At 42.4% G+C, this 23,243-nt stretch overlaps 1 protein-coding gene across 1 annotated transcript; it reads right to left on the bottom strand.

Annotated features, from left to right (window-relative positions):
- Positions 1 to 224: 224 nt before the first annotated feature.
- gpr176 (G protein-coupled receptor 176) lies at positions 225 to 22,996 on the bottom strand. Its single transcript, XM_033648230.2, has 3 exons — positions 21,960 to 22,996; positions 9,140 to 9,392; positions 225 to 2,235 (listed from the first exon to the last, which is right to left on the bottom strand). Exons 1-3 carry the CDS (start codon positions 22,195 to 22,197, stop codon positions 1,002 to 1,004), a joined length of 1,725 nt encoding a protein of 574 aa, XP_033504121.1. The 5' UTR covers positions 22,198 to 22,996; the 3' UTR covers positions 225 to 1,001.
- Between the last annotated feature and the right edge of the window lie 247 nt (positions 22,997 to 23,243).

Here is a 23,243-nt window from a genome sequence, read left to right as displayed (position 1 = left end):
ACAGTATCAGAGTCGGAGAAATTTAAAATTGAAAACCATGTCAGAGAGTTTCTGATGACATAAAAAAATATGGTTGTTTCTTGTATTTGCTTCATTTTGCAGTAAAAAACCTGGATTTTCCTCTCTTTCTTAATTGTGTTAAAACACACTGGTAATATTCTTCCTTTTTCTGTCTGTTTGATTGACACTGTGCTCCAGAAAAACAAGTCTAAACACGGTTATACTCTGAAAATTTCACATTTTTATGACATGTATTTGCATACAGTACATCTGCATTTTTCATCTTTATCAAACCCACTCACATTTAAAGTACAAATGACAACATCTACCACATTAGAAGAAATATTCCAGAAGTCAGACAAAAAGGCCGGCAAAGGGCGAGTTAATCCCAAAAAGTGAAGTAAAACATGGTTACAAAAAACAGCCCCACAAAGGGTTACGTAAAAGGACCGACACTGAGATGTTTTCATTTACAGAGTGCAATCACAGCATAACCATTTTACAAAATGTTAGAGGTTCAATATCCTTGCTTGATTATTTGCTATGGAAATATTATTCAGTATCAGTGCATCTTTTGGGGTTATTGGATTTGTACAGTGTGTTCATTTAACTACCGATGCCGGCTCTAATCAAAACAGGGAGACTCAAATAGCCTTCTCAATAATCATGCAGCCTTTGCAGGAGTCTTTAATCAAGGGATCATTCCGAGTCGTGAAGTTGGACTGAGCAGACACATTTCTCACAGTATTGTAAATATTTAATATCAAACTGATTCTCATTCGGTAAGAAAACTGCAGCGCCTCAGGCATCTACTTCTGTGCAGTAAAGTAAAAAACTGGACTTCTACAATAGGAAATTTGGAGAAAAGGGTTTAAATTAACTAAAAGAAACCAGGCGTCTCACTGAGAAGCTCCACACATCAATATCCTGCCATGGCATGCTCGACCTGCTCTGTACTGAGCCGTGTCCGGTGTCACAGATCAGAGGCCAGCAGGAGTAATTCACGGGTCCACAGTAGGGATGGTGCTGACCTTGTTGTTCCTGCTGATTCTCCGCTCAGGCCGCGGTCGTGGCAGTTTGGTCTGGATCAGCTCCTCGGGTGTATTGCCCAGCGGAGGCAGCAGCCTCTTCTTGCTGTTCCTGGTCTCTGGTAGCCACTGAGGCGGCAGCTCAAAGGGTCCAAAACCAAACTGCGTGGAGTCCTCAGCTTCTGTAGGTGTAGCCGGTGCCACCTGAGATGAAGAGGCGTAAACACATGTGTGCACTGGAGAGGCCCGGGGTGCTATGATTGAAGGAGGGCAGTCCTTGGTGATGACCAGCCCTCCTGTCCCCTGAACAGAGTCCTTTTTGGTGACCACCTCCCCTCTGAAGCTCCCCATTCTCGACCCACCCTTGTGTTCCTCTTTAGGCCCGGAGCAGCCTCCTGATACTTGAGAAGGGATTTCGTTCTCTACGTCCTCTTCCTCTCCTTCCTCCTCAGAGGGCCTGAAGATCTGTTGCTGGCCTATGTTAAACATCTCCAGGAGCTGGCTCCCAGAGCGGCCGGCTGTCTCCAGTCCCACCGGCTCCCCGATCACACCCTCTGCTCCTAACGAGGCCAGCCCCCCAGTGCTGACCACGTTACGGCGGCTGTAACGTCTGTGAATCCTGGCCAGCAGTTCCAGCCAGCTGTGACGCGCTGAGCGGTTAACAGTCAGAAACAAAAGAGGGTTTGTGAGCAGGGACACCTTTGGGAGCCAGAGTGCTGTCAGATACAGTGAGATAGGGAGCTCTTTTGTGTCTGCCAGAATGGTACGATACACCACCAATGCTCCATAGGGGGCGCTGCAGGCTGAGAAAGCCAGCACCACAGCCAGCAGAGTGGCGTGCAGCTCAGCCTCTCTCTGGGACACATACGGGATGGAGATGCTGTTCTGGGGAGTCCGCAGCGCTGCGATTATGACCTTCTTCTTCTGGCTGGCACTGAGTGCTCTGCGGATCAGCAGCATGAAGAGGAAAACCAGCGCGAGGGGGAGGATCACCGTGGTGACGTTGTAGATCAACACGTACACCATGTGGCCCAGGGAGCGGGCGTGGTCGTCGGAGCAGGACGAGGTGACGTACACATCCGTCACGTTGGTCACAGCGAACACAGGAAGGCTCACTACTGTCGCGTGGACCCAGATGTAGATGACCAGATCGCGGGATCTTGCATCAGAGATTTTCCTCTCTAACGGGTACAGCACAGAGTAATATCTAGACACACAAAGACAAATTATTAGCAGAAAGACTCACATGTGGGCCTTTTTTAGGAAGACACTGAGCCTGAGGTATTAACATGCATCTTGAGCAATCCAATTACAAGAGTACAGTGCTACATTCAAGAGTAAAACCACCAAGACACATTGTGATCTGATCATTTAAACCACTTGCTGAGGTCGTCTGAGACACATCTGACTACATATCTTTTGTAGTGTAAATGCTAATGCATCCTGTTACATGGACTATGTCATCGGTGCAGGACATGATACTTGTTTTGATGACAGCACGCTAATGATCTATCCCATTTTAGAATGAGCTCGGTAAAGTGTTGGGCAACCGTCCATCGTTTTGTCCTATGGAAGGAGACGTGTTGGATTCTGCTGGACCAACACAATCGCTAACATGAGTAGTGAGCACGCTAGCTGACGCACACTATCAGGGGAGGCAAATCAAGCAAATGTTTGGGGCCCCCCCAAAAAAACGTGGAAAAAGGAGCCCTCGATGGCCACTCTCATTGGCACATTTTACAATGACAGCTATAAACCCTCTTGAACGTCTCAAAAACCTCTAAGTGGGGACCCTAAAGAGTGTGTGTAAACTGTGTGAAAGTGAAGGTGTGGCGACTGGAGCAGAGAATATGGAGTTAAACGCATCATTGCAGTGTGTGAACAGTTTAGAGTTTTTGTCCCCCCCGGAATCTGGGGTCGCCACTGCATGCTAGCAAACAGCTAGCAAGTGTGTGGACGTAAAAACTGTGTGACCTTCTACTGTAAGTGACAGGCAGTAACGAAATCTGACCACAAGTAGTCAGCTGGAGACGCATGATAGACACAGGCGTGAACTGCAATGTGTCTCTACTGTCCGCTTCTGTTCGGATCACAGAAACACATGCTAATACCAGGTGTACAATAAACTTAAAGAAGGCTGAATTCCATTTCACTGCTTCAGTGTCAGAATCCTGGTATTGTACTTGCTGGCTCCTTGTTAACACTGCCATGGCTCACTGGGACATGTGAATACATCTGAGCTATCGTTAAAATAATTAATAACGCCTGTGCTTTTCTCTCTGTGTCTGCAGTTAAAAATGCCTGTTGTCTGACTGCAGTGTTGTCTGAATGCAGTCCTGCTGACACGCCTGACTAAAATCCCTCATTAAATGACTCACATGGAAATACAAATAAACAGAGTGGAAATTAGAAGTAGATGCTCCTAAAATACCCACATCCATAACAGAAGCTACAGCATCCTGTTCTGAAAATACATTTCTGCTATTTTTAGCGGACGTGTAGTTAATCATGTAAGTTAAGTGAAATGATGACCCTCTTACTGAAAGTAGAGCTTCGAGTGGTTTTACTGGAAAGACTATTATATAAGCCGAAATGCTGACTAAAAGGAACAAAGTGCAGTAGTTTCTTTAGTCTAATCTGTAGACCCCAAATCTTTCCTGCAGCCTCTTAATATATTTTCATTGCACTACAGGGGGCTTATTAAAGCTTAGGTAGGCAGTTTTATTTTGGAATCAGTGAGTAAAAATCCCATAATAAATTTTGAGCATATTGTAATTTACCGGTCTGAAAGAAAACCAGACTTCTGCACTTTCTCTTGGCTCTGTTTTCAGGCTTAGACTTTGGCCAATTACAGGTCATTTCAGAGAGAGGATGTTCCTACTGGCTGTTTCACAAATGCAGATGCATATGCACATCCCTTCAGTGAAAGTGTGATTCATTGGTGAAGAATCCTGCAGATAAGTTGCTGTTCCAACATCGGCAATAAGTGCCTACACTGCAAGCAACCCAAAAATGGAAGACAAAAAGTGAGTCTTAAAGAAAGTCTGACGATAAACGACGAAAAAAACATGAGTCAACAGAAAATGGAGAACCATACAGGGGTGGTGAGGGGTGATGCTGAACAACTTTCTCTTTTTCCTAACTTTGATAATTTCTGATCTATCTGTGAGGTCATTAACATATATATGTATATATTTAAGGAATAGTATCCTTACATTTAATTTGATTAATTTTTCTTGTTTTGATTTTTGTTCGTTGCCTCTTTAATTATGTTTTTGGAAAAGTATCTTTGTCCTTTTACTTTTTCTTTTTAAAATAATATTTTCAAATGCATGACTGGAGACCTGACACATTTTTGGAACTGCTCCTGCACTGTAATTTGAGCATCTGTAAATAAAAGCAAATCTTTGCACAAAAAAACCCCAACATGTCAATGTTAGCGAAGTATTTCTGAGATGCTCTGAAAATGTTGCTAATAGTTTAGCCTTATGCTAACTGTAGCCAAAGGCTCACAGCTGCAGCTTTGCAGCTTCAAGTTGACGTTTATGTAGCTAACGTTAGCTAGAGCCTAAAATCACAGTGTGTCCTCCAACTCACCCCCCACCGCTACAGACCACCTCACTGTGAGAAGAGTGGGCAGCAGCTCTAGAGATGGACCCCCAGTCAGCGGCCACAGCTACACGAATCCAGCCAGCACAAACCCAAGCTCTAACTCCCCACCAGATCAGCAAACTTTCTGTTGCTGCCATTACACAGATATGACCAGACGCTACCGCCAGCCACCAGCTAGCTGTAACACCCAGTACTGGGGTTTGCACAAGCTACTAAAGCTGCTGTCTGAGGGTGAGTCTCCTGAGCTGCTGCCTGTCTCCTCCAGGCGAAGCAGTCACCACCAGCAGGGAGTAAGATGGAGGGACCATGTGGTGGCTAGCTGGCTAATTTGCATCTCATTCGTGAGACATTCGTGATTCCAGATTTCTGCATTCTCCAGCTTTAATGCAATTTGACAGTGCTAGTTTGTTAGGTATTTTTTCTAAAAAAAAAAAAAAAAGGAACACAATATGTGGTTAAGTAAAATACTTTAAACATGAAATTCTGGGGACTGAATTGGACCTCTGAAATAATACTATAAACCAAAATAAATGGCTGCAACATAAAGTCCTGTAAACTGGTTTAAAGAAAGACCCTGGGCGCTGTGTTCTGTGGTGTATTAACCGAAGTTGAAGATGATTTTAATGCACACCCACAAACACATCAGAAGATCTCTTCATATCCCCCTTACAGATAATAGTATGTAGATTGTCTCTCATGTTGTTGTCCTTAAATAAAAAAACAAAACAAAACAAATGGCGTGAAGGACTTGCTTATTTCCCTGGATTGCCTCCTCATCATTACACGCTGTACGTATGAGTGTGTGTGTGTACATGAGCCGATAACTGCTGCAGTTCTCAGCCCTCCTGTATATACACAGCCTCGACTGCCCTCCTTGAGAATAAATAATTCATCCGTTTGATAGCATTCTGACTGTATTAGTTGCTATGGAGGCAAAATAATCTTTGTAGCAGTGAAACCAAGGCTGAGGTGAGGCTGCAACAATACACGATCTGACTGCAATCTCCATAAAAAATAAATGAAACCCACACTTAAATGTGTTACTGCTGAGGAAGTCCTGCGTGTTTTTTATTTATGGAGAATGAGGCTTAATAGTGTTGTAGCCTGAATATACTGCTGTAATCTAATATACAGTACGTGTTTGGCACATACATAATTTCTAGACTGATACAGTTTGAGGACACTGCAGGATTTAATTACATGCTAATGTTATGAATTAAAGATCCAGAATGAGGGGGCTGCTGTGCTTCTAACTCACAACAGCAGGGAGTTCACATATGCTAATGTGAGGGGTTAGAGCGAACTTTGTGTGTTCTCAGTTAGTGGTATCACTGCTATCAGCAGCCAGAGCTGACAGATATTAATTTAAGTGTAGCATGTGGTTAAAACAAACAATAAACAAAAACATTTTGGTAATGCAGGGATGGTTTAAAGTAAGTTTCCTTCTAAATACTGAACATGTCCATATGTAGGCTACGCTAGGCCTATACAATATATATTATTTATCCTCCTTTGCAGAATGGACTGCTCTGGAAAAGAGGAATAGTTTACAGATGGTTGTTGGTTAGGAGGAGGAGTTGACAGCGATAGAAAGAACAACTCACTCTCCGAAAAAACCCCACATAGGTCAACTGTTTCAGCAGCTTACAACATCTACTTACATTTATTGTAAGGAGACACCCATTAATTACCTGTATTCATTTTTACAGGAGCAGAGAAGGAAGTGATGTAAGGTAGCATGAAAAGCAACAAAGTCCATGTAATATCAAAGAAGTCCCTATGGGGTGGGTGGGAATGGGTCAAACAAACACAGGACTTTCACACAAGAGACCAGTGCTCACATCCCAAAGTCGACTTTGTTTCCTTTTAATAACGTAGCTTTGTATACAAGTATGTGTAGCACGCTATGCTAGCGACCTGAGTAACAGAAGTTCTAACTTAATGGTAAACCATAAGGTTTTTCTGAAACTTTACCCCGCAGTTTTATTGCCTAAACCTAATTGGGTAGTTTGGAGCAGAAGTGGGTCCATTTCATGACATCAGGACATGTTAGAAAGTGCATGAGAACAATAATATATGTTGTTTGGGGCTGGTTATATAAGTTGTTTTGTCAGTCAGTGGAAATTGACCTGTCCTGTGGTTTAGGTATGAGGGAGCACAGGTAGACTGTGAACTTATTTTCCCATAGTGCACTTTTAACAGCATGTCGTCAATCCAGAAGTCTGCCATTTTGGAGATACTGGACGCAACTGTTCCTTTTTAGATTTCATTTCAATTTTTCTGGCTTTTACTGCCTTTATTACAGTGCAGCTAAAGAATGACAGGAAAGGGGGAAAGAGAATGGGGATAACACGCAGCAAAGAACCACTGGTTGAAGCTGAACTCGGGCCGCTGCAAGGGACATAGCCCACATGGGATGGACACTCTACTTGCTGAGCTAGAAGCTGCCCCTCTGTTCCTGATTATTGTTGCTCAAAAGGTCAGTTTTTGCTTTGGCTGTACTTATTGGTCATACAGAGAAAAGCACTTGGAGTACGACAGACTGCCAAATGTTATTACAACTCAGGGAGAAGAGTACAAAAAAATTGTCTGCGGAAAAAAGGCATTTGTGGTTGGCCAAACTAAGGGGCCATACACATGCCGCATTTTTTGCACCCTCAGATTCATTGTTTTCAATGAAGACGCATGGCAGGCATGCTCAAACGCCAGAGTGACGTCGTTGCACGTCGTTACTGTCCACCAGCATCTATTTTTCAGGGCATGACTGCTGCACCCTGAGATAAACCTGGTTAAACTTTTGAAACTCAGCGGCATGCATGGAATGTCATGTGACGACGACCAACCAATCACAGCAGACAGATAACTTTCCCTTCTTCCATAAATATCAGTCTGTGGTCAATATGGAAAAGCTGATCATGTTAGTGCAGGGCTACGCAGAGCTTTACGTCTGTCCCATGGAGGATAGGCCCACACACTTATAAACAGCACCTGGAAGAAGATCAGCTCTGCACTCAGGATTTCAGGTAAATGTGCTATGATACGGTGCTTGTTAAAGTTGCTTAGTAACCTCAGACGCAACCTTGAAAGCTGGCTAGAAAAAGGCACAAAAGTACCACCCAGCACTGACCTTGCATTTTCCAAACAGTTAAAGACGCGGCATGTGTACGGCCCCTAAACCAGGAGTTCAGGGCAAGAATCTTGTTAACATTGAGTTTTTTCAGCGCATTTTTATCCAGTAAGTAAAATATTAATAACAACAACTCTCTCAGCTATACTGATCTCATTTCATAGGATACTAAAATCATAGCCTACAAGACTTAAAGAGTTTGTTATTGACTAGTGCTAGCTTGTTAGTAGTTAGCCAGCTGCAGCTAATATTTCTGTGTTGGTGCTTTGAATAACGTCTGATGTAGTTTTGACTTAATATTCTTAGGCGTAAGGTGAGAATTTTAGGGTTTAGTATTCTCCCATTAGAAAGCTGCAGTGTCGAGAAGGCTCTGAATACTTAGACAATATCCTTAAGAGATATAATTACAGAAAATTTAAAAGAACAGTTAAATGAATAAACAAAATATGAAACTGTGATTTTTTTAAAAAAATATTTGGTTAGTGGCTAAACATACATTTTAATCACTGTGTTTCTAAACTTACAGCTCTCTGAGTGGGGGCAATTGAAGTAGTAACAGTGCTAGTAGAATTACTATTTCAGTTATTGACAGTAATACAAATATACTGTTTAAGAAAAGTTTAATTTGACGGAGAAAGCTACGAATAAAATGCAAGATGTTTAGTCGAGGTAAATCTATAGCTTCCAGATCCATAAGAGCATCATTAGCATTAACTTACATTGTGAAAAGTGGTGTGTGTGTGTGTGTGTGTGTGTGTGTGTGTGTGTGTGTGTGTGTGGGCAGCAGCAGCCATCTCAGGCTGCTTTTGGCTGTAGCTTTTAGCGCTGCAGGGGGCCTGGGACATGGCCGCTCAGCGTGGCATACACATGCTCCATCGATTGCAGCCCCCCCAGTTCCCTCTCATCCACGCCACAGGGTGCCGATGGAGATTGAAAAAAAAAGAAGACTTTTTTCCCTTCAACAACACAATCTTTCAGAGTTAAGTCCCAGTTTGATGTTGATGTACAGCATGGATGTTTGTACTTCTGTCAGGAAGAGAAAAAACTCTGCCAAGCAATGTATTGGTAAACTGATCAGATAATCAATCCGAACCATCCACTTCTCTCAAGTGGTGCTTCCAAAAAAAGTGAGTGGGACGTACCCACTAGCCTTTTTCAAACACATATTTCAAAGTCAGTGGTTCTGGCTGCTGAAGTGAGCAAAAAACAAAACATGGCTCTCATCCTACTCAGGGACAGAGAGCTCTTTATACTGGTTCTGTAAGAGGTGGATTTTAATTCCAGTTGCTAGCCACAATGATCTATGACTAAAACATTATCATCTCCATCTACTTTACCTAAATTGGAAATGCTTTTTGTTTTATGAACTGACCTGTCTAGTGCGATGGCGCTGAAACTGAGCACAGTGACGGAGCAGAAGAGCTTGTGGAGGAACTTGATGGTCTTGCAGAGCAGCAGAGTGTGAAGCCACCAGCAGCAGCGAGGGCTGGCTCCCAGGGCCACGTCGAAGGGGACGCACAGCAGGCTGGCACAGATACCCGAGCACGCCAGGTTCTTGATAAATCGGTTGGTCACGGATTTGAAGACGTTTGTGCAGCAGGTGCACCACAACACCGTGGCATTTCCTGTGGGGAGGAGTGATAAGGAGGAGTTTTAATATATTTTTAACTTGTAACCAACTTTGAAAAAGGAGCAAAATCGGTATTGCTGCTGTAATTTTTGCCACCTTTATTCTACTGGCATTGTCTTCACCTGTCTAACTGAATATAACTAAAGGTAGAAACCCCTCAAAGTTGGAGGAAACTTCTCTGAACCCTCATGGGAATGTAACTTTTAACTAAAATATTTATAAGGTCGAGTCTCTGGGTTTTTCTGCATCCTCTTGTCATGCTTGTTTACGTTTAGGTTCCTCTGAGCACTTCATTTTCCTCCCACAGTCCAGAATAAAAATAGTAGGGTCGTCTGGAGACTCTAAATTACCCATTGGTATGTGAGACGGGTGACAGTCTGTTTGATCTATGTGAGTTAGCACAGATGGTTAGATAATTTATCCATCATATCTACCTCATGTCCACCCAGCACAGAGACTGGGACTGAATAAAATGAGGAGTAAAAGGATTGCATGGACTGAGGAGTAAGAAATAAAGCTTTAACCATGCCTATACATAATATAGACATTAGATCCACGCTCCATCACATATCAACGTTTGGTCATGGACTTTCCACGTTCAAATACGACTCGAAAGGTACCCTGGGTGCATTGGTTATTGAAGTTCTGGGATAATGTGTCAACGCAGTAACAGAATCTTGGTTCATATTTTATCATGCTTCATAGTTTTAGCATTTACTGACCATTTGCCGTCCTACTTTTTTTCAGCCTCCACTTTTACAATACAGAAAATAGCATGACACCCATTTCCTGTTTACAAATTTTTGCATCACACAGAAATAGAATCTTGGTTTATTTTTGATCAGCATTTTGGGAGAAAGAGAGACAGAGGGGGGCAGGTCTCTATCTGCTTCTACACTCTTTGCGTCATAAATGGGGAAGTACAGTCTGTAGTTCAAGTTAAAGCTCTGGAGCCAGTGAAAAGAGCTGAGAGGTGAGCAGGAAGATCTGGTCCTGGGCAAGTTGGAGGGAAGTTTAGCAAAGTTCATTTACATGTACTACCCATTTTGTTGTGATACAAAGCTTGTTAGAAATCAGTGAAGTATTAGTTTAAGGCCAAAACTGCCAAATAATTTAAATTTTGGCACCACATAGCAAGACAACAATAATGCACGTTCACTGTTGTTTAACAATCAATGATGCAAAAATTCAGAGGAAAAGACATTTGGAAATTACAATTTTTGCTGCTTCAGTTTTTGGAATCTGAGAAGCTCCAAACATTTGATATGTGTCTGAAGGAATTAGGTCATATTTTACATTTAGAGGAAAATCAGATTCATCCTGTGAAACAGAGAGGGACTCTTCAAGTTGTTTATGATGCAAACTGCAGAGATCAGTGTCTTCTTGCAGGGAGAAACACGACATATGTTGGACCCGTGGACATAAAATTCAGAGTCACAGTTTCAATGTGTTTTTGTTTTTTTTTTTAAAAAGAAGAAGAAGAAAAGAAGCAGAGGGACAGTGTGTACTCCTGCATCCTGCATAGACCTGATGGCACAGAGACCATCCAAGTATCTCGTCAGGGAAAAGCCTTCCACTCTGTGTCACCAAGTCCCATCTATAATATGTTTTTATCAATGCAAATAAGGATTATTCTTAAGGGGGATCTACGACAATTTTCAAAGTTCATACATGTTATTCCTATGGTCTAATTTATGATGTAACTGGGTTTAAAGTCTGGAGCTCCTCCAAAGACAGTGAAGTGGGAAAGATGTCCTAGATGACACTGAGAGCACGCAGGGGAGCGTTCTGAGTGTATGGGAACATTTTCTGTTTCAGCACTGAGAACACTACAATAGAGTAAAGCTCCTTTGGGTAGAAAAAAGTAAATGACGAGCCTGATGGGAGCCTGATTTTGGGAGGGTTCACAAGATCAGGCTCCCATACATTGTCTAGGGAGCAGCTCCAGACTTTATACTTGATGACATCACAAGTTTGAGACTTAAGGCCAAAACACAGCCCCACACTGACTTTACGCCAGTGTCCTATTTCCAGCATTAAATGCATTTTCCCCCACTCACTCTCTGCTTGTACATACCGGCTCCCATATCAGCTCTTTTTCTCTGCTCCTATGGCAGCTTGACTCCTCTCCTCACCATGGATGCAAAGAGAACACTGTAGCTGTTGCTGTGTCTTATGTGCGACAAAGACGGGATGAAGAGAGACACTTTGTTGAGGTCAAGAAATATCCTGAGCTAAACGACCCACAGTCCCTTCATTATAAAAACAATGGCCAAAAAGATATTGCCTGGCGAGTCATAGCTCTGGAGATCGACTCTTCAGGTGAGAAACCAAGTATAATTAGAGGTTGTCCACAAACGATTTTAAGTTAACGCAGAGGTGAAGGAAGTACAGATCTGTCAGTAAAAAAATATTGATTGCACTTTCTTCAGCAGTGGAAATAACATACTGGAATTCTTAATTTAGGTGGTGCTCCTCTTTAAGTCTTAAATTGTGGAGACTGATTTGTAACAATCCAAAGAAATATCTGATTATGTGTTGCATCTTTGCACACAAATAATCAAACCAGATTTTTACCCTGAGCAGCAGATAAATGTCAGAGCTCTTCGCAGGGCAGAGAAATCAATTAAACCTAAACCGCTCACAATCAGGTCAAAGCAACTGTGGCATTTATATGTTAAGATCCCTCCAGAATTCGGAGGAACGAGCCGGCAATGAATGTTAATTAGGTTTAAAAAGGTGAACCGAAATACTCCCCGTTGTGCGCTGTATGATGTCAGGTCACACAGGGATATGTGTGATACCAGCCTCTCCAAATGTAATTACCCACAGAGTGTTAGCTGTGCGCTTGTTGTCGGAGACAGAGCAAGATGTTCTCTGGCGAGGGAAACTGTGTTATTTTATCCTGAGGTTATTTGTTTCTGATGTCTGTAAATGCTCAGGACACAGTCGGTCTGAGAGAGACACACGCGCTCGCCGTCGATTCAAAGCAAAATATCTACGGCTCGCAAAGAAAAATATAAAAGCTATCAGAGCAGGGTTGGATATAAAAACAATTATTTTGGATTAGGTTGTTGAAATGTGGCCTGAGAGGTTTTAGATGGAGCTGGAGGAAGCTGTTCTGAGGGGAACATTGTGTGCTTTGCTGCTGGTGGTGTGACTGTGCAGGATTCAGAGCAGCACGCTGGAGTATTTTGGGGAAACCCTAATGTGGCTGTGATTAATGCTCAGCCTCTGCATTCTGTGAAGCTGACTCACACGGGATAATGAAATTAGCACAGACAATGCATCATTACGTAGAGGAGCAGAAAATATTTGTGCAGATTCCGACATGTACAGACGATATTGATATTTAAAATTCTGTTTCTTGTGGCTAATGATGAAGCTAATGATAGGCTGTCACCTCTTTATAAGAAGGAGAGAAACAGGAATGATGCAACACACTCCAATCTAAATGGCAAATAAATTGTCCTTTGTTACTGCCTTCAAAAACAACCCATTAGTGTTCTCTGATCTGTACTGCTGTTAGAAGCACAACATCATTAGTAAGGGCTGGCCTTTCAAAACTGGTAGTACGTTGTTAGGGACGTACTGTGGTCACAGTTATAAGAAAACGATATTGACTGCTGATGGGAAACGAGATGCAAACAGCAGGCATCTTTATCAAACATGTTTTGCATCCACTCTGACCTCGTTCCTACAGGTTTATACGACAAAGTCACGCTGCTTCCATCTTTACTTCTGAGCGCCAAAAGTCATAATTTGCATGGTCAATAGAGGTCCTGTAGGTAAACATCAGTCATTTCAGTCCTATTACCCCCCCCGGAACGTCATTATCAGAAGATTCTGCAAAGCCCCAGATAATCTTCAGTGCCATTGTTATGGAAATTCTTGCTTTCACAATATCTTCTGCCCGGCAACCTGATGGCAACTGAGGTATGGTTTGGGTTAAGGACAAATTGTGGCTATGGCAAAAGATTCATGGTTAAGGTATCGTCACAGAAAGGCACCTAAAACACTTGTGGTCGGGAAATGATAATGGATGCCAGGGGCGTTAATATACAGTGCAGGAAGTGTGGGTGCACTGGGGCCCGTGAGGTTTGGGGGGCATTGTGAATGATTCAGATTGCCACCTTGGAACTACATCTGTGTTCAAAGAAGAACTCACATTTAATTAAAATCGCTGTCATGATTGTCTGTCCTTCTTTTCTTGAATTAATCCATGAATTAACTACACACACACACACACACACACACATATATATCTAAAACTGCAATAACCCCTTTTACACTGACAGATTTTCCACGAATGTTGGGCCGTTTTGCCGGCAAGCTGAGAGCATTTATACACACAGAGCTGGATTGGCGATTTGATCCGAGGCGCCCAATTTTCAGCCTCGTAGGGTAGTCATATTGGCGGAACCCTTTTAGTTTAAACAGACCGAGGCAGCCTTCCGCAACGGGAGGGGCTGTTGAAGACTTGTGGGAGGAGCTGTTGATGACGTCGCATGTGCGAGCCACTGGCGGTGGATAAACAGGAAACAGCTGATAGCAGGAATTAGCGAGCAGCTAGTAGCAAGAGGGAAACACAAACCTGACAGACACTGTAAAGATGAGCAACTGGGGAGACAAGGAATTGTGCGCCCTCCTTGTCCTCGCAAATGAAGAGGCCATTAACCGTCAGATGACGGGAACGGTGAAGAACGGGCTGACTTATGAGAGAATCACCGAAGGACTGACCAGCCGCGGCTTCCCTCCCACGTCACTGTTTACGTCACACGCTGAGCTACACGTTTTGTTACTTGCTCACGCCCCCCATTGCCCCGGAAAAGGCACATTCTGTATGAACAAAAGTAGGTATGAAGCATTTTGCTGCACTCCCTGGTTTTGTTTTTATACTTCCAATGCTGAAAAAAGACTGATTGGGCTTTCCTGCAAATTGGCACAATTCCTGTTTAAAAAGGGCTAATGATTCAAATGATGAATTTGCCTAATATCAAGTCTCTATTTGATCATGTGGCAGGATGATACCATACAGTAGCTAGTTTAGGTGCAAAATTTGTCAAGACTGTTAAGCTGAGCACATCTGTCGGGCGAGCAGTCATGCCTTTTAAACATAAAAGCGGCAGTAAGGATAAGAGAGACATAAACAGAAGGAAAAAGTAGCAAAGCTCCCTAAATTAGATGCCTTTAGCTTTTTTATAAACAGTTGCCAGTGGTGTCTGTGTGTTTTATAACTAGTAACTAGCGAGCATAAAGGCCAGTCACAATAGTGTGCACTGGGCCCATGGTAACGCCACTGATGGATACAGTATATAAACACAACTAAGAGTCTGCAGCCCAGTTACCAGAGTAAAATGTTGGCATTGCACATTCTGTAAACTGCAGATATTTCATCCCGTTCTCATTCTGAACTCGTCAAATACTGCCACTTTGTCAGTGATATGGCCATTAGATACTGACGCACAAAGGCACCTTTCGCAGCGTCATGAAATGCAACGTTATGAAACGCAGCATTATGAAACGCAGCGTTATGAAACGTAGCATTATTAAACACATCGGCTGGCAGCTGTTTGTAACGCCACCGATAATAAAGTAATATAATAATAATAATAAAGTAAAGGAGCTGGAAAGTCCCTAGAGGCGGGTGTTTTTAAATGTGTACGTAAACTTGATTTGATTTAAATGAAAAGTGATGGATTATAGGATAAATAGGGTTCATCGTCTGGGAATGTTTATACAAAATTTCATGTCACAATTGAATCAAAAAATAACAAATTTTTAATTTAATAATTTCAGACATGGCAAATTAAAACTGGATTTAATCCCTGAACATTTTCATTTTCTTTTTTTTTTTCTTTTTTATGGCATCTTCACCTTTATCTGCAAGACAGAGGCAGAGTGGTAAAGGGGGAAAGAAAGAGGGATGTGACCTGCAACAAACATCCCAAGGATGGAGCCAAATCTGGGATGTTCAGTTATGTGGCATGTGCTGTTACCACTCAGCCAACAAGGCTCTCCAGTCCCTGATCATTTCCAGGGTTTACAGATCACAGGAGGTAGTATTAGTACAAGGAGGCTCTTGAGAGGGGCGGAGTCTAACTTGAGAACAGCTGCAACGGTGTGATGTCACACCCTCCCAGTGGTTGCAGTTAAAGTGATATATAGTATGTGGGATCACAGTTCCAACACAATATTTAGTTTGAGAAAAACACATTCTGTTATGTACATTTAAAATCATTTCCCACCTAAACAAAAAAAACAAACACGACCAAAGAGGGATTTCATTCATTTCTTTCAGATGCTAATTAACGAGTTTCTTTATATATGAGTCATTTCATTGTTATTAAGTGACAAGTATAGACGAACATTACATAAGTGAGACATTAAGTGCTTATCAAGAACATCTATAATATTAAATGAATAGTGCAGCAGATTTTAAACCCAGGGTTACACGGTGCTTCACATAACTGTAACTACCTAATAAAATTGTTATCTTTACTCTTTTATACTCTGAGCTTTTCGTCATCGTCTGTAAAATCACTTTGTCTTTTGTGCCTGAAATACTCAACTGCCACTCGAGGAACACCTTGGCAACCGTACTCACGGCAGCCAATTGGGAGAAAGAGCAAACACTAAACATGATTGCTTTTTCCTCCTAACAAATGGCAGCCCAACTACAGGTAGCAGCATCACACACACACACACACACACACACCCCAAATACAAAATGCTTTGTTTGTCTGCTTCACACACGTGAAGGTAAGTTGTGTCGTCATCTCTGCGCTGGTGTTAATAATCTGCTGTGAGCTGTGAAACAAGACTCGTACAGGTGTCTAAACATAGTAGCTGTACAAATTCAGAGTGTGAAACATCTTTAACACCCTTAACACCCTCTTAGTTGCATCTCTGTGGTGTTATAAGTCCTTTAGTTTCGAAGGGCGATTTATTTATGAATGGTAAACAACAAAGGAGGGTACTGTAAGTCCTCACAGATGGTGATATTAGCTGGTGCCATGCACACTGTGGCTGTAGCTTTATCTGGAAAAAGTGATGACTATCTGCTAATTAATACGAACGTTATACACTTGAAAGAATTATTAATTTTGGGAAAGACAGAGAGATGAGGAAATCAATATGTTGCTCTTGTCTGTGCCTTAAAGGTACACTGTACAGGATTGAAAATAAAAAAAAAACAATGTATAGACTGAATCACAACCCTGCACATAAAATGAAATGCTACTAAGCAAATGCTGCCTCAACTTAACCACCTAAAAAAAAAATCATCATCAGTTTAAGCGGACTCTATATATAGAATATTTTCACTGCTTTACCTTGCTGTCAGACTGCTCTTAACGCCAGGGAACTGAAGCTGTTATCTCAAAGCCACCAGACTCCATTGACAATAACAGTATTTTTAACTAGGACCACTGTGTTTAAATATATGATTTTTAAATGATAGAGCTGAAAACGCCAATAGAAATAAACAAGTTTGACAATTTTACATATCTACACAATTGTAATCAAGTGCCAGTTGTCTGCCAGTAAATGACTGTTATTAGCGCAGCGTCACAGTGCTTCAGTCTATGGACTCATACAAAGGTAATCCCTCTCAATCATCACTTATAATTCACTTCATCCTTCCGAAGAAATGGCTGAAAAACTATTTTAAAGATAAGACTGGCCACATTCATAGGCATCTCCTCTACGGTGGTGTTGTAGAATGTCTCAATGTCCCTCAGGGTTCACTTGTTGTCTTCGATATTCATGTTGAACTACTCCCTTTCTGCTGAAGACGGTGTATTTATCTGCAGAAACTGACTATGTCCATTTTTTTCTACAGTCTATAGCAGAGACTGCCCTCCACTTGTATATATATTTTTGAGCTAACACTGTGGGTAATTTTTTTATTTTTTATTCTCTCTGTCTGGGATGTTCCTCAGCGCTGAGAGCACTTGAGGTCATGACTTTGTTAAAAAGAAGCAACCAGGTATCAGACCGTAAACACCATGCATCTAAAGCCCCTTTTACACTGACAGATTTTCAGCGAATGTTGGGCCGTTTTGCCGGCAAGCTGCGAGCGTTTAGACACACAGAGCCGGATTGGCGAGTTGATCCAAGGTGCCCAATTTTCCGCCTCGTAGGGTAGTCATATTGCCAGAACCCTTTTAGTTTAAAAAGAACGAGGCAGCCTTCCGCCACCGGGAGGAGCTGTTGATGACGCCGCATGTGCGAGCCACTGGCGGTGGATAAACAGAAAACAGTTGATAGCAGGAATTAGCGAGCAGCTAGTAGCAAGAGGGAAACGCAAACCTGACAGACACTGTAAAGATGAGCAACTGGGGAGACAAGGAATTGTGCACCCTCCTTGTCCTCGCAAACGAAGAGGCCATTAACCGTCAGATGACGGGAACGGTGAAGAACGGGCCGATTTACGAGAGAATCGCCGAAGGACTGACCAGCCGCGGCTTCCCTCCCACGTCACTGTTTACGTCACACGCTAAGCTACACATTTTGTTACTTGCTCACGCCCCCCATTGCCCTGAAAAAGGCGCATTCTGTATAAACAAAAGTAGGTATGAGGCATTTTGCTGCACTCCCTGATTTTGTTTTTATACTTCCAATGCTGAAAAAAGACGGATTGGGCTTTCCTGCAAATTTGCACAATTCCTGTTTAAAAAGGGCTTAAGAGAAAGCTACCAAATTTGCAGATACAGTGCCAAATAAAAAACAATACAAATAAAGCCAACAAGACTGAATCTGGGATTGGATTTCACTTTCACTTTCACTGGCAATACTGTTTACAATCAGTAACCGATGATTCCTGCATAGTATACCTTTAAGTACAGAGGAGACTGTTGGCCTGTCTCAGCTCCAAGACTGGAAGCAGGGGGAAACAGCTAACCTATAGCACCCAGTCAATACTCCCAAACCTCACTAATTACTTATTAAACCTTTTATCAGTACACACACAAGAAGATAAAAATAATAATATCCATAGTTAGTGTATTACCTACAGTACAGGTCTGTCAGAACGAGAAACAGCAGGAGTGATGAAACAGACGCTAAGCAACCTCCTGCTGTTGACAGAGTTAAGTGTTTGCTATATCAAGAGTATTAACCCTGTTAATTTTCTGTCAGATGGCCCGTTGCAAGGAGAAAGCCGTTTATGGCTTTAGAATTCTATCCAGTCTATTCTCTCTTCAAAGCCACCAAACTCCATTGACAAAAACAGTGATTTTGGCTCACTGAACACAGAGGCTACAAAAGCCTACCACTGCTTTGATCAGTTAGTTCCTTTGTGTTACTGTGCCACTTCAGTGATTCTGAACTCATCACTTTAAACACCAAAGTCACATGATAACAAATAAAAAATAAAATAAATAAAAATAACTGATCGAGGCAGCGGTCGACCAGCAGCTCCTGTGTTCTGCAATGTTAAATCACTGTTTTTCTCAATGAGGTCTGGCATTGAAGAAAGCAATATCACGGTTTCTGTTTCCCATCTGACATCTCTGTCTGAGGGAAGGGTAAAGCAGTGAAAATACTCTTAATACAGCATACACTTTTTTCGGTGGCTAAAATATGTTTTAATACTGACCCCATCGACCGCAGTACATTGCTTAGCTTTTGTGTCAGTAGTCCAGCCTGCTTCTCAATACACTGACTATACATAAGTACGTCATACAATCTACCTTAAAAAAAATTGAACTATCCCTTTAAAGGATAGTCACATTATGTAACTATTGTGGCGTAAAAGAGGGAAAACTTATAAATAATAATAATGTGAGGTTAACACCAACACAAAGTGCACATACTAACAACACTGCCAACCATCCACATCAGTGCTACAATCTAATGAGCCCTAGTTGTTGCTGAGTCCTTTTATGTGTAGTTAATGTAACATAAGGTCACATTTTCTTTTCTCTCCTACACATCTCTGTGTGTGTCACAGACAAGGAAAGTAAGCAATCATCTGTAGCCTATTATTTCTTTTTCATGCCTGTGCGTCATTTATCAAAGATGCAACATGAACTGATATGACACTTGCAAGAAAATTGCTGGCATCTTTTAGTCACTTACGCAGATTTCCTTCTAGAGATGGAGAGAAATTAAACCACCCCACACATCAGGGCAACATAAATGCCTACTTGTGTGTCCCTGATAATAAGTGCTGTCTGATGACGTGTCCTGGCTTCTATCACAGTACAAAACCTTTTTTTTAAATATCTTAAAAAGCGGCTTGAGAGTCGTGAACACACATTCTCTCTGGGGTTAATTTGTGTATTCACAGTCATGCTGAAAGTTGCCTGCCGAGGAAATTACATTTTCCCCCTTTGTTTTTGCTGTACAGGTGGAATGAAACGACTCTCCAGCTTTTCAATGGGTGTTAAAATGGCGACTCTCCCTAAAATTGATTCAGCCATTTGATGCATTTCATATTTTGTGTATTCAGTGACAATACTTTTGCGTCACAGACTCTGTGTGAAAAGGGCCAACCCTTATTATTATCATTATTTCTGTTCATATTTTACATATACTTGCAGACCAAATCAGTCTGTCTGCGAGTGTTCTTCTTGATGCTACCACCTGGGGGCACCAACGTCAGACATTTTTAAATTCTACTCATGAGTTTAACATTTGATACAAAATACTGCATTTTTTAATGCTTTATGTATTTCTTGTGCTCCAGTGGTGCATTCAAACACCGTGGGAGCTTCTGCCTTTAAAACAGCAGCCTCTTTCAAGCCTCTTATAGTACATTTTTTGGGTGCATGTAGATGGGGCTGTTTGAAAAGGAAAACAGATGTAGCCTATGACATGTTTTCTTAGCCATAAACACACAGACATAAAATCAGCAGGCAGTTTGAGCTGTGTTGCTGAGAGTCAATTTTTGTGCGGCCATTCATGTCATGTTTCCCTGACCCTGCCACTTTGCACTGCACAGCAGGAGGTGGTACTGAGTCAGAGCAGTAGTCATTTGATCGTTTTCTGCTGGTTCTGGGGTCAGTTTCGCCGTAGTCACCCTGTCATTGAGTCTGTACTTTTCCAAACAGCACCATCAATCATGGCTGAGTGTGTTTTTGTGCAGCGAGGAGACTAGGAGGATGCTACAGTAGTATTTGTGACAAATAACACATTTATATGCGACGCTCATTTTAAGCAGGAGGATTCTGGTTTTTTGGCTGCCAGTAAGATGGAGGGGATGTCAAATTTTGTGATGCGCTGGTGCGGTCCATCACTTCACATGGCTCCTTCCACACTCCCATCAGCAGCAGCAGCAGCAGCAGGCTGCTCTTCTATTGGCACAAACATGGATATTTGTCACAGAGCCAGCACAGATTCAGCTTAAAGGAAGCTCAGAATGTGTACGGTATGTTGTTGCTGGTAATATTTGCCACTTTCATGGTGAAATAGGTAGCTAACACCTGTCAGGGTTACTGCCAGTGCCAGCATCTCCTTGGGCTGCCAACAAACAGTCACTGTGATACAACAAGGCACCAGACACACATTATAAGATCTGCTTAAGTCTGTGTTTGCTTCTGTGTTTTCTGTTTCACATCCTATACTCACAAATCTGACCCATAGTCAGACACCTCTCAGTCTTGGGATGTCACACAGCATTTTACTCTAAAGTGCATCGTCCCCTACAGCGCTTTAAGAGCATGGTTGCTGACAGTAATCTTTTCAAATGACCAAAGAACTGGCATGTGCCTTCACATTGAGTCTGAGTGGGTACAGCCTGAACCATGTAAGCATTATCAAAAAGGAGTGTTGCCACCTGTCAAAGGCAAAGTGGGGTAAAATTGAGCACACCCCACCCTGCAACATCAGGAAACATACTTGCATCCTACACCATGATGTCCAGTGAAGTCTGAAAATTTGAGGTGACCAACACTGATATGTAATATCTTTTTTGGAGTTGAAGTGGCTGTTGGGTTACAGTGTTTGCCATTTAACAAAGAAATAGTAACATTAGTATTGTAACATTGTAGTAAAACTCCAGGATGTGGCTACAAGAGATTAATTTCTAGCAGTATGTACTGAGCAATGGTTTAAATGGGGAATGCCAGGAAATCTGAGGGGAAAAAACAGACTGCTTCTTTTGTTTTTAGCACTTTTGACACCATTTTATTCTCGAAATTGGTTTCTTTTTAATGTTTTTGTTCATGTTTTTAGTCATCTATGCACAGTATGTGTAAGACCTGCATGCATTAGGCTGTAAAGATGACTGAAAGTGAATGGAATCCAATTCTAGCTCTATTATGATTTCACATTTTGGTTTAGAAGACACCAAACTGCTTCAGATTCAAGTCTTTAAGGCTGATTTTTGGAAGAAATTTCCTCTGATATTTTAATTATTTTTGCATACATGGTGTCCCCATAAGGTTCCCTTGACCCAGATTTGGGAATCAAACTGTTAAAGCTCATAAAAACATGAAATCATCAGTGTTTTAATGGAGTATTTGTATACAATATTTGGAGGGTTTCATGTCTGCAAGAGGTATTTTGGGGGCCCTTTTTGTCAAGCATGCACAATATGTACATTTGCATGACTTACCGAGCAGCGAACCTATGAGGATGAGAACCTGGAGGGTGGTGGTGAAGTCCCTGTATGCTTGCTCTCGGATGAGGCGCTGCTGCTGCTCACCCAGCCCGGTCCCCTCGGCAGCCGGGCTGCTGTCCCACCGGGTCGGCGGGCTGGAAGCGTTCAGGAGATCCAGCCAGAGGTTGGCTGCTGCTGCTGTGAAATTGGCTGCACCGTCTCCGACCGTCGCAGCCCGGCTCCCACTATCCATGTCGGCTCAGCCCGCGATCCTGACGCTTTTTGAAGACGGCTGGCGGGATGTCAGCAGCCAGCATTGGAGAAGCTTCTCTGTGGGGATGATGGTGATGATGCCTTAAAAATAGTGGGGATGAATATCTAAAAAACACAGCTTGCATGCAGGGATGTCAGTGAAGATGTGACACAGGCAGGTAATGCGCGCAGCTGCCAGCAGTGAGAGGATGTTTTGTCAGTGAATATGTCTGGAAAAAACATGGTGAGATGATCATACATCAAAAATAGCAGGCTGGATGACCCAGAATTCCCCAATGCGGATGCATGGCAGAAATCAGTCAGTGTAATCCGTGCGCAGTGAGGTCGGTTGGATGCGCCTCTCTGACATCCAGTGCTCCTAAAACCACAGCGGGTGGCGAAGTGTCCGCCCCGGGGAGGAAGCCTGCAGCGCCGGGAACACACTGGCATCACCTCCGGGAAAAATCTTATGTCTGTCAGGTCTGGTACTCAGGCTGCTGCCGCTGCCAGTCGCACGGTCAGAGGCTGTTAATTGGTAGACTGACTGGTGTGGGGAGCCTGCGAGTGAATATCTCACAGCGTGAGGTGTAAGACTGGAGAGGAAGAGCCCCTCCTCTTCATCTAGCACCAAGAAACTCCATTGAATCTTATGAATGACAAGCAGGTGATGAAGGGGAGTGTGGCCGAATTACATACTGATCAGATGGGTAAACATCCTGTCACCCAAACACACTTAAATCAGCCATACTTTAAAAAACATAAGTTATCCTCAAACACTTATGTATACATTTTTATAACAATAAAGCCAACTATCAATCCGTTGTCAACCCCAAAAGGTTTTCAGATATTCAAAGGTAACCACAGAGTTTAACCTCAACAACAACCCTGCTGTTGTTTTGCCAAGGCTGTTCTCTCACAGGAGCTTGTGACATTCCTCTTTGGTTTGCTGAAAATACCAAAATAGGAGAAGGCACGCTCCAGTAGGACAAAACAGTTTTCTATAATTTGCTTTATGTGTTAATTAGTAACAGTGAATCTATTTGTGCT

The sequence above is a fragment of the Epinephelus lanceolatus genome, chromosome 13 (genome assembly GCF_041903045.1).
Source record: "Epinephelus lanceolatus isolate andai-2023 chromosome 13, ASM4190304v1, whole genome shotgun sequence".
NCBI classification, from domain to species: domain Eukaryota; kingdom Metazoa; phylum Chordata; class Actinopteri; order Perciformes; family Serranidae; genus Epinephelus; species Epinephelus lanceolatus.
This window is presented reverse-complemented; position numbering and strand designations above follow the sequence as displayed.

Coding starts and splice junctions, on each gene's coding strand:
- gpr176 (XM_033648230.2), bottom strand. CDS start 22,197: ATGGATAGTGGGAGCCGGGCTGCGACGGTCGGAGACGGTGCAGCCAAT. Junction 9,393..21,959: donor CCTCATAGGTTCGCTGCTCG/GTAAGTCATGCA, acceptor TCCTCCCCACAG/GAAATGCCACGGTGTTGTGG. Junction 2,236..9,139: donor AGCGCCATCGCACTAGACAG/GTCAGTTCATAA, acceptor TTGTGTGTCTAG/ATATTACTCTGTGCTGTACC.